At 33.4% G+C, this 12,408-nt stretch overlaps 1 protein-coding gene across 1 annotated transcript; it reads left to right on the top strand.

Annotated features, from left to right (window-relative positions):
• Positions 1-3,054: 3,054 nt before the first annotated feature.
• On the top strand, positions 3,055-10,521 carry LOC123890506. Its single transcript, XM_045940128.1, has 4 exons — positions 3,055-3,515; positions 3,615-4,047; positions 7,441-7,562; positions 9,588-10,521. Exons 1-4 carry the CDS (start codon positions 3,405-3,407, stop codon positions 10,038-10,040), a joined length of 1,119 nt encoding a protein of 372 aa, XP_045796084.1. The 5' UTR covers positions 3,055-3,404; the 3' UTR covers positions 10,041-10,521.
• Positions 10,522-12,408: the final 1,887 nt, after the last annotated feature.

Below are 12,408 nucleotides of genomic sequence, written 5' to 3'. Positions count from 1 at the left end.
TAGCCCATGAATATTACCATGATGAGGCCCTTGCATGACCTTATTCATCAGAGGTATTGGAGCCATGCTAATGAGCCGTGACGGTGACCTTTGCAACCTTGGTTCAGATAGGCTTCGCCTTAGCATCGCTTTGTTTAGCTGTGCCGCGTGCGCCTCAAATGAGAGCCTCTCAAATTCATCCAATAGAGTGCTCTTTTCGTCTCCAAATCTTTTTTCAATCATAGCCATTTACTCCACTGGTTAATTGTTGCAATGCCATTTTCACTTAACTAAAGTAACATTTTATAGTTGAGATTTGATAATGTGACATTGAAGGCTTAAAGGATTTTTTTTCCTTCTTCCTTTTGTATGGTATATATAATATCTCTTTCTCTACCCTTTTGTTTACTTTAAGATTCCTAGATGAGTCATTGTCTAACCCAAGTATCAGAAATTTTAGTGAGGTTATAATTTATGGGGTAATTCATTTTAGCTAGGTTCTGTCTAATCCAAGTTAGTAAATGGAAATTAATAATTAATAACATCCCCTATGAGCTTATTAAGAAAAAAAAACGGTATGATATCTATTTTATTTTATTCAAAGTGTAATTAGGCATCTAAATAAAATGAAATAAAATAAAAACATCCTTGCAACACTTTATTCTTTCTGGCTTGAATGAAAATATATTTCTTCCTACAATACTTCCTTTCAGGAGAGAAGTACATTATATCGACAAAAAGAATAAGAGAGGTTGCACATTCAAACAAGCTTAATAGTGTTTTTTTATTTTTTAGAACATATATATACCATTAAAATAAGAAATACATCACCCTAACAAATTCAATATTATTGATAAATATAACTATCATACACCAGACAACAATCTTCCTTTGACAATAATTTTATAACAGGACTAATTTCACACTAATATTCGCCATATAATAAATAAAAATTGCGGCAACTTCACAACCAGTGCGTAAGCACGGGTATCATACCAGTTGTTATAATAAAAACCAAACCAGTAAACATTAAACGTAATATAGTCACTACACATAACATTGATATGTATATAAAAAAAAATCAACATTAATTTATATATGAAAAGATAAAGATTCTTTATATTGTCAATCATAGTCTGTGTAATGATAATACATGAATTTTTCTCTTTCCTTCTATCTTTCTCTTATCCCCTAAATTTCCGTTTTTACTCCTGAGAATAAGGTTCAGAATATACATTTCGAACAAATATATGGTTCGGAAAACACAATCCGCTTGCTTGGGTTTGGAATATAGGTTCTGAACTTATCCTTAGTTTATACACACAACCTTTAGTTGTTTTACTTCACTTCTTCATCTTCATCCATACTCAACCTAAAATTTAATCAATTTTTTTTTCGTTTTTTGATGGAGTGGGGGTCTAAAATCAATATTGGAACATTGACAAAGACTTTCTACACTCCTTGAGGCTTAAATATAAGGTAACAATTGATTCTCTTGTTCTTTCGTTGCTGCTATTTTTGTACTAGAGATTGGTTTGGTCAGAAAACAGATTTCAAACTAGTTTAGAAAATGGATTCCAAACTTTGGTTCGGAAAACATGTTCTGAAATGTTCCCAAACCGACAATTTTCTACACGTTTTGTATTTTTACATGCATTTTATGTTTTGTTACTGAATTCTTCTTTTCGTGCCCCCGGAGCTTCTCATGCGCCCTATGGATTTTCAAAAATACCCATCTCGCAAGATAACTAGTGAGTGTTGAAGGGTGCAAATTCTGAAAAAACACAATTCGCTATCTAGGTAGCGAAGAGTTCACTACTTAAGTAGCAAACCTTATAAAATTTAATATTTTTGTAATTTTCACGCTTGATTCACCCATATCTTATAGGGTTCGCTACTTAAGTAGCAAACTCAATTTGCTACAACGGTATTTTCTTTTCTTCCAGATTTTGTGCCCCTTGAGTTCGCTACTTAAATAACGAACTGTGTTTTTCAGATTTTCACCCCCTTTAGCACTCACTGCTTAAGTAGCGAGGAAGTATTTTTGGAATTTTCGGAGGACTAGGAGCATATGAAAAGTAGAACTCTTTGTCATTTTGTGTAGAACTCTTCTCTCCCAACACCCTCATTTCTTTTCTACCCCCGAAAAATCTCATTTTGCCCCTTGTGATTTGAAAAAATTTTGCCAACAAATTTCGGTTTTTACGAACCGAAGTTTTTAAACATGGAAAAAAATTCGGTTTATATAAACCGAAATAACATATACCCCCCAAAAAGAAGAAAAATTTATGTGAAAATTCGTGTAGAGCTACATGTGGTAAATTTAGCATATCTCTCTGAATATAAGTCGTATGCTAATGATTTTTAATCTAGTGTAAAGAAAACAAAATTTACTACAAGATTGACACTAGAATTGTTAAATTTCATTAAGTATATAGTATGAGAAAATCTACCTACAAGTTTGAAAAAAGTTTCTGCAAAATGTTGTAGAGATACCTGTGGTAAACTTATCATAGCTCTCTGAATATAAGTCGTATGCTAATGATTTTTAATCTAGTGTAAAGAAGACAAAATTTACTACAAGATTGACACCGAAATTGTTAAATTTCATTAAGTATAGTATGAGAAAATCTACCTGCAAGTTTGAGAAAAGTTTCTACTCTGTTTCTGTACCAGTACCCATTATTTGGTCAAACTGAACCAATTGGATAGTTAACCCTCAAAACAAAAATTATATTTGTATTCTTGACACCCTAAACTTTCCAACGAGTGGTCGTTTACTCAAATTGGACATCGTTTAGTATTTCAAATAAATTGTGGAAGTTGAGGGTCTCATGCAGAATTTATGCAGGAAATTTGGAAAAAAAATTTGGAACACAATATTTCGGTTTATATAAACCGAAATTTTTTAGATTGAAAAAAAAATTCGGTACGCATAAACCGCGGTACCCCCAAGGACAAAAACGGAAATTCAGGGGTAGAAAAGAAATGCGGGAGGTCGGGAGAGAAATCATCTGTGTAGTTGTGGATGATTAATCTAAAGCCCAAAAAGCCCGGCCCATTCCACAGAAACCCAGCTCAGATTCGTCTCTCGTTTACCAGTTCTTCGTTTTCATTTTCTGAGAAAGAGTGTTTGTTTGTTATCTCTGGAAACACACTTTGCGTCAAGTCTTCTTTCTTTTCTCCTTTTCCCAATTAATTAATTCCCAATTCTCAATAATTTCCTCACAATCCAAATTTTTCACGAGTTTCTCTATTTTTGATCCCAACAACTTTTCCATCATTTTTCTCACTTCAACGAAACCCAGTGATTTTCTCACAAAGGGGTTTCTCTAGATTTCACTTTTCTCTATTGTTTCTTCTTAATTTGCTTCTACCATATGTAATTTTCTCGATCAAATTCAACGTTTTGAAGCTGCATCACAATGGGAAAACACACCTTATTGAAACTATTATTGTTTTCTCTGATTTTGTTTCATTGTTCTGATGCTTTCTTTATTAGGGATTTCAGAAATTTGATTGATTCAACAACAAAGGTGAGTTTTTTTGTTGTTTCTTAATTTTCATTTATTAAAATTTCTTCAAATTTTTATTATTATTTTGCTTACAATGGTTGAATGAAGCTATTGTTTTAGGATTCTCCAATACCAAAAGAGAAACAATTAGATCCAAAAAACACTGTTGATGCTAATGTTCCACCAGTTTCACCGCCACAATCGTTACCTAAGGTGGAGAAGAATAACAATGGTGATAATCAAAATGGGACCAATAAAATTGATACTAATACACCTCCCCCTGTTACGGAAACTGCACCCCCTCCTCCTGTTACGGAAACTGCACCCCCTCCTCCTGTTACGGAAATTGCACCCCCTCCTCCTGTTCCGGAAACTGCACCGCCTCCTCCTGTTCCGGCAAATGCACCACCTCCTGTACCCAAAAAAGCTGAAGAAGATGTGAAGGGTAAAAGTGAGGGGATTAAACTTGCACATTCTACCACTAATGACAGTTGTGTTGGACTGAATTTTTGCACAGATGATGGAGTCTTGGTTGCTTGCATTTCCAATATGGGTATTTAACTTTGCTTTTATCATTGGTTTGTTTGAGACTTTGTGTTAATGTTTATTATTACTTTTAATGAAGTAAGTTTGAGGCTTATTAATGGAAACTAATCTAATCTTAGGGTATCTTGGAATATCTCGTAATATTAGTTTCCATCTTACTTGGTTATTTATTATCATGATTTGTTTCCTTTCCTGATTTCGCTATTTATTTAGGATTAGGTAGGAGTAGGAGTCTTGTATCCGTATAAATAGGACTACTTTTAGTCTTTAATATAAAGTTACTATCAAGTTAGTATCAAGTTATTATCAATAATATATTCACAGTTGGTAGGGACATTGCATTATATATATGCAGGGGTGAGAATTCCCCACTTATTCACCTCAATGGTTGAATTTTTAGTCACAAGGCTACTTGACCGAAAGAAATATTCACAGTTCTTATCAAAAGCAAATGAATCTACTTGAGAACATCCAAACATGTAGAAAAACCATCAAAATCTGGTTTAGGTTTCACTAACATGGATCTGAACATGTGATAACTTGTAGTAGATGAATATATATTAATGTAGAAGCCAAGGGAAAAAAATTATCAAAATTTGGTTTAGGAGAAATTGCTTCTACGAAAAATGTTTTATTGGTTCCTGTGTTATTGAATATCGACCATGGCGGATATCGGTGGCAGATTTTGGCCTCTCCAATATATATCTGAATGTTCCGATTTCAATTGAAACAGTTACAAGAAAATGAAGTGTGGTTAAAAAGTGAATGCTGTCATTGAGTTACCACTTTGGAAATACTATTATTATTAGGGTTTTTCTAACCTGTGCAACATTGCACAGGATAAGGAGTTATTAATGTTCAACTTTACGAGGTTTTCAAAATTTTATTACTGAGTCTTGATTTTTTTCTTCTCTCTATTAATTTTTACACTTTTATTTTCGCTCTCTCTCTCTTCTCTCAGCCGATCTTCATCTCTCTCACTCCCCTATCAATTCACTTTTATTCTCTCATCTATCTTTCTCAATCTTCTTTGTGTGGATTTTCTTCTACTTCTTTACCGATCCAGAAAATTGCAGAAATCCCAACAACTTTATTGCCACAAAAATGAAAACCATTCAAGGAGAACTAAATCCAAAACACAAACAAGACAAGAAACAACTAGATCTTGAGCCTCCAAAGGAATTACCCGGAAATTAATATCATTGAGGAATACTGTGAAGGAATCTGAGAATGTGAAGTTTAGGAAAATTGTTGACAACACAACCTTGATTTGTGTTTCTCAAGTTCTTTCCGTCTTGGATCTTTTTTTATTACTACCAGTATTACTAGTTTTGATAGAATTGTAGAAACGAAGAAGCCAACTTTCTTTGGCAATATTTGCTAAACTGTGGTGCATGTTGGTGGAGTGAATCTTGTCATTTTTAAGGATTTCTCTCTAGTTAAACAATTGTTTCGCACAAAAATTAGGCATTTGATTTCCAGATGGTATGAAACACCTGGTTTTTAAGGACTATCTTTTATCCTCCCTTCCCTTTGTGCTGATAAATATCTTTAGCTGTATTCTCCTCCTTCTGTGTTGATAAATCTCTAAAGCAGCTGCTTGTGGACGAAATTAGGCATTTAATTTCTATATGGTTTAGGCACCTTTTCGTTTCAGTAACTGATTTGGCAGCTTCACCACATTGATGCCTTTGGATCCTTATTTTTACTTTTTCTTTGCTTCTATTTTTTGGAGTATTTGGTTATCGTTGTTTCCCTTTGTATTCTTTTTCTCTATATATCTTTTATTAAAAAAAAAAAAAAAAGTGGCCCATTGTCGCCAAATAATTAAAATGAATCAAGAATTCTGTAAGAGATACCATCAATGAACCCAATACTAACCCTCTGAAGGTTTATACAGAAGGAAGTATAGGAATATGATTAGTTAGGTTGTTGTTTCCTTTGGTAGTTAGTTTAGCTAGTTGTTAATTTTTTTTTGTCTTGGGTTAGTTGCTTTAGATCCTCTAAACCTTATCTGTGTTCTTTCAAAAGAACCCTAACAAATTCCTTTAAGTAGTGGAGCTAGTTCAGGATTAGTGGGTGTTAGAAAATTAAGTGTGAGAAAGTGCACGAATCTTAAGAGGAAGTGGGAGAAAATGTTCTCAGAGATTTCTGAGTGATCTTTAACCAATTAACTGACAGCTGTAATAACGGCTTAAGAGAACAGTATCTGACATGCTTAGTTACTCTAATAGTGGATTGCTATGAATCTACTCCTCCATTTGGAAACTTTGCTAGTTTGAGGAATTTGCACATCAATTAAGTAATCACTTAATTGATGTGTAATGTACCATATTAAGGGAGTAGTTTTATTTAAGCTATATTAATCACTTAATTGATGTGTAATTGAAAAACATCCTTGTAACTAACTGTAAGTAACTTACTGACTGACAGGTGTCGGTCACTGGCCAGTACTATAGTTAACTAACTGTCAGGTGTCAGTTATAAACCAGGCTCCAAATCTGTGGTACCATATTAGAAACTATGAACCTAAGGAACTGAGTAAATCTTAGAGAGAATCTATTGAATGATAAATCTGAATTTTCTTGTATTTTGATATTATGAAAGTTACAGTCGGTGTTCAAGCTGAGTATACTAACTGACACCTGTCAATCTTACAAGGGTTGTTTTCAAGTGTTACATGGACTCCACTAGTTCCTATGAGCTTGAGTAAAACTAATCCTTTAATATACCAAAATATCCTTATTTTAATCATTAACTGTGTTAGAAATTTTTATCTTGGGGTGAAGTTGGAAGAAGGTCAAATATATCTCGGGTTTCCGAAACACCCAATGTTTTGAAACAAAACTGAAAATGGTTAATCTACCAGAGTTTAGGAATGGAGGGAATATTTGTCTTGTTTTAAGAAATAAAATAATTATTTATTCTATGAACACTAAACCTCTATGTGGGCTAGCGCTAACTTGTAGTTCATCTACTGAACCGATCAGTTTGATGGTCCATCTTGCTTTTAGAACTGTGACTGTTATCTTGTGTGGATGCATCTGTCCTTGATCAGCATTTAAGAAGAAAAGCATGCAATGCTTCTTATTGTCATGAAATTCCATTTTTACGTATGATTTTATGAGCGTCCCGGTAATTTCAGCAATTTGCAGCTAATATTTAGTTGTGTGCACCGTTTAATTGAAATATAAATACAAAATAAAGCGGGAAATACATACTAACAACTAATTGTTGACATACACTGCGAAAAGGAAGGGTTCCAGAAAAACCTCCTAATTGATATTACAAAAACATAAGGTCAATTATATAGTTCTTCTGTTGTATTACTTTTTTTTCTTTCATAAGAATCAAACAATATAAACTCATTTGTATTTATATTCCTTGTAAAAATTGCCAGATTCCAAACACTTTGTTGTTCTACTTCAAAATAGAGGGGATGGCACTATCAAAGTGAAGCTTCGCAGTGATTATGAAAGTAACCTTGGAGATGTAGAAGTTGACAAAAATAAAACAGAAAAGGTATTCGTCATTTTTTCTTAAGCTCATTTTTATTTCCTTTAATGGGTGATATTATGGTTGGACCAATGTACCATTTATTCTTCATACCCCGTCACACTTCGAAGTGAAGCTAAAACATTTGAGATGCACCACTATCTCAAATAACCGTCTATTTTATGAGACAAGAAAACTCGAGCATTAGTTTAGACAAACAAAACATCATCTTTTAAAAGCATTCGGCAAACATCAAGTTTGTTAGATGAGTAATAGACGGCCGCTGAACAATTTCGCCGTTTCCCAGACTCAGAGGTAGAATTTCAGAATCTTACAATTCATCTGTTTGTGATGGAAAGCATTGTAACAAAGTAAGTTATGACATAGAATATAAATGACACTTATGATTGTTTCTCTATTTATCTTAGGGTAATATTGGGAACATAGGATAATGGGAAGTAAAGGAGAAATTTTACAACTTCTTACCATTAATTCTTTTTATATTTTTTTTTAAGGGTTAAATATTTTTTAAATTGACAAAATTTGATTTTAGTTCTATAAATTTTAACTTCATTTTTAATCTCTAGATTTAACAAAAATATTATGTTTTTAGTCCTTCAAGGGGGACTAATAGCACACAATTTTTGTATTTCCTAGAGACTAACAATAAATAATTTTTCTGTAAGGTAGTAAAATCAAATTTTACATATTTAACCTTTTTTAAAACTATTGTTACTCATTGTTGGCGATGGCAGGGGAAACAAAATGCTCATTAAATCTCATTCGAATTTTTGCCATTTTAGAAGGAAGAATCTTAAAGTGTTGTATTCCTCCAGAACTTATCATTCCATGTGCTTTCTTCTTTCAGTTACAATCATCCATCCAAACCAATTAGTCAGTGGCATGCTATAGAATTGAAGTGTCTTGTTCATCCTATCACATTATTGCGTTGTTCTGGCCACTATCTGCTGCAATCCTTTTATGGGTTTTCCATTCCCATGTGTTTGGTGACTTTAGGGTGAACCATCACCAACTCTGGTTAAATTCTGTAACAAAATCAACTCCACCTGACCTCCTTAATTCCATTGATTCTTTCCAAAGCATAAAACTTTCTGCATGATTTGAAATGGGTATCAAAGGTTTTGTTGAAGGAGGTGTGGGTTCCATCATTGTTGAGTGTTATGACCTACATCGAAACTTGTAAAGGTTCGGACGCAACTCCGAGGAGAGACCCAAGTCTGAAGCCCAAAACCTCTAACCTGCACTTCCAATCCACCCGAACTCTGTCCACGTGTTAGCTCTGGCACAATTAAGGCCCCTTTGTTGTCAGCTTTAAACTATTATAACAAGGTGTTGTTGCCCTTTTCTTTGGCATCTCAGCCAGTTTCTCTAATCCACCCCCACAAGACTTAATAACATAGAAATACTCAAGAAAAAAATGTGCATTCCCAACACCGGCACCAGAAGCAGCATGCCGCGGACATGGCAACATCAACATCATAAACATGACAGTACAATAGTAGTGCACACTGTGAGTGACAGCATATCTGCAATGTCAATGCCTGGTAAGGGACTCGAGTGTTGCCTAATTAAAATTTGAAAGGGTTGAAAAAATAGTATCATAAACATAATAAAGTTCTATTACTAATAAAAATTATGGTTCGTTTGTTGAACTGTATGTACAACCGGTTCACCCTAAAATCCACCAGTTTTAGTTTTCATGATTTCTCGTGTTTTTTTTTTTTTTCATGGGAAACAATATAGGATTTCAACTTTGAGACACCACATTTTGTGTGACCTCTGTTTTGACAAACAAAAACACCCTTATTGTTTTCGATGGCTAACCTCAGCTCTGCCATATTCCTTTTATTTGTATTTACTGTGAAAAACACCATTTCGGTCAAGTTTGTGTGCTCTGTTTAATTAGATGTTTGGTTTCATAAGTTTCATCATTCATGACAAACACATTGATGACCCAAAGCTCTTTGTTACAGTCTCACCTGCATATCAGATTTGCTATTGGCTTACTGTTTTGCAATCTTGTTTATTCAGGTCACTATCAAACGAATTAGAAGCGAAAGTACAGAACTGACTTTGGATGCCGGAAAAGGGGATTGTGTGCTTCACGCTGCTACTCCTGTACCTGAGCAGAGTTTTTTTCTGCGCCTTCCTTCTTATGACAAGATTTTAACACCAGTAAATGGCGCCTATTTCCTCATATTCACATTACTAGTCTTTGGAGGGATATGGGGTTGCTGCTGCATGTTCAGGAAGAAACGACATGACGAGGTCCAATATCAAGAACTCGAAATGGCATTGCCAGAGTCTGTTTCAGCTACCAATGTGGAATCTGCTGAAGGTTGGGATCAGGTATGGGATGATGATTGGGACGACAATGCAGCAGTTATATCGCCAGCCGTACGCCATGCAGGAAGTATCTCAGCAAATGGCCTTACTTCTAGATCTTTAAACAAAGATGGATGGGAAGATAACTGGGATGATTAGTTATCAAAAGGGAAAAGGAATAAGGTAAAAAGATATTAACTTCAAAAGCGACAGCAAAAAAGCAAACATAGTTGGGGAGGGATGTGACAAATGTGGCTGTGCTAGGGCATAACTTAATATATGACCTTGCAAAGGGGCAGCAAAAAAGAAGAGAGAAGTGTGATAGTTTTAACACATTGGATTGTTAATCTTGAATGTGTAATAGTGAATGCCTTGGCTCAAAAGAGAGTCAAAGGAAACTGTGTAAATGAAATATAGAAGCTAAAGTTTTGTTTTTTGCTTTATTAAAATCCATTTACTTCTTTTGGCACACACTGTAAACTGCTTTTATTTTGCTATATTTTGAGGATATTTTCTATTCTTATTAGAGGTGATGGGGGTGACTTGTGAGATGTATTGAAAATTTGAAATCCACAGTAGTATTGGCTTTTTGGTAATGATATGAAAAAAGTATTGGATGGTGTTTTTGGTACCTCTCCAACAGTACAGTAGTATTGGCTTTTTCGTAATGCTTTATATAAAACGTTGTGTTGGTTCTAAATAATACAATTTTGAAGTAAATGTAACAAAAATTCATTCAGAATCCTAGATAAGATGAAGCTAAAATTTGAAAAGTCACTTTAAATTATAAAGTTAAATTTCCAATATGAAAGAATTTAGATGCTATCTCTGGCAAAACCCCCTCCTCCCGTTCCATCCAAACACTTAAAGAAGCGTTGGAGGAATTCAAAAAGTGCATTGGAAGATGATTTTTTAGGGTTTATAAGAATTCTTTAAATTTAATTTATGTTGTTATAATATTTTCAAAATTAAAAAATATATTAATCCAAAAGAATTTATTTATCATTCTCTATAAAAATACTCTCAAAATATGAAAACTCAAATGCAATTTTGGTCCTCCCACTTTTAAAACTTAAATGAAATTTTGGTCCCCCACTCTATTTTTTGTCAATTTCAATTTTTAGGTTTATTTTTCTCCCCCAAAAACTCACCCTTTCTCTCCTCCAAGCTGGCAAACAAAGTCATCACAAATACTACTCCTACAAACATTTTCTTATATATCAAAGGGAAACAAAAAACACTTAAACAAATGAAGGTACTAGTATCCAAAAGGGCATAAAAAAATCATGTGAGAGCATATGCATGTATATCACTCATTAGCTCTTTTTCCTGTGACCTACGCATGCTAAGACAATAGTAATAGACACACCCAATAAATGATCATGGTTCCACATACAGTAATTAAAAAACTATTGTAAATCAAGGCCAGAGTGGGATTGTTCAAATTTTGATGCACAATATTCCACTTTCTCATCATCTTGCCTGTATTTGCTCATTGTGGCAATGGGTTGAGTGTTATTGTGTCTCCACAAAAGTAAACCAAAAGGTGTGAGTGTCTTCATGTGAATGTGGGATCAAATTTTATTTTATTAGACCCATTTCAATTCACTAACAAGCTATGGCACACTTTTATGTCACACTTCATGTTAATCATTAACCAAGTACTAATATGATTGGGTTAAATTTAATTATTTGAATAGTATCCATGTTCAATCTTTGGTATAAATAAATTTTAAAAAAAGATGACATTATACTAAAAAATGTTTAGATGAGATAATACAAGCCTATTTTTTTTTTTTGATAATATACAAGCCTATTTTAGTTTAATCCAGATTATGGGTGCAAATATCTGGTTTGGAAATGTAGTGTCGTTAAAAATTTTAGAGAGTTTTCCACCCGTTTGGGTACCACAAGGCTCAAAGAATTTATATCTGCAGTTGTGTGCAAAGAATGTCTGATTTAAAAAAAATAAAAATTGTCAAATTTTATTTATCTTTCGGTTTAACTTTGTACTATTAGGTAAAGACAATTCTTTTCTAGAAATTGGATGATTAAAACAAAACAAATATAATAATAAAACTCAATAATAATCCTTTCTATGAACAATTAATAAAACAACACTGTAAGTAATTTAGACAAAAAAAAGTACTTAGATTTTAGGCATTAGAGTATTAATCACTTTCATGCATGTGTTAGTCAAACTTAATGTATACGCTTGCACTCAACAAAAGGCAAAAGCAACTAAATAATTAGTAGATAACAACATTTTGCTTAAAGTAAAAATCTATAAATTCTTAGACTATAAGTATGTTAAGTTAAATGTTGGTAATTGGTAACCATATTTTTCAATGGTGATAATAATGTTTAGGTGACTCATCTAGATTTTTTTTTTTGTGTCATTTACACGTAGACATTCTCATCTTAGTATATGGTAGCGTGAATGTAAATCAATGAGCTACATCAAACATTATTTCTGATGATTAATGTGCGTGACGTTATTTTTTTTTTTTCTTTCTTTTCTTTCCAA

This window comes from Trifolium pratense, linkage group LG6 (assembly GCF_020283565.1).
Source record: "Trifolium pratense cultivar HEN17-A07 linkage group LG6, ARS_RC_1.1, whole genome shotgun sequence".
NCBI lineage: Eukaryota > Viridiplantae > Streptophyta > Magnoliopsida > Fabales > Fabaceae > Trifolium > Trifolium pratense.
This window is presented reverse-complemented; position numbering and strand designations above follow the sequence as displayed.

What these genes read in the sequence shown, in the direction of transcription:
- LOC123890506 (XM_045940128.1), top strand. Translation starts at nt 3,405, where the DNA reads ATGGGAAAACACACCTTATTGAAACTATTATTGTTTTCTCTGATTTTG. An exon ending in TGCTTGCATTTCCAATATGG is followed by an intron (nt 4,048 to 7,440) that starts GTATTTAACTTT and finishes AAAAATTGCCAG; the next exon opens with ATTCCAAACACTTTGTTGTT. An exon ending in ACAAAAATAAAACAGAAAAG is followed by an intron (nt 7,563 to 9,587) that starts GTATTCGTCATT and finishes TTGTTTATTCAG; the next exon opens with GTCACTATCAAACGAATTAG.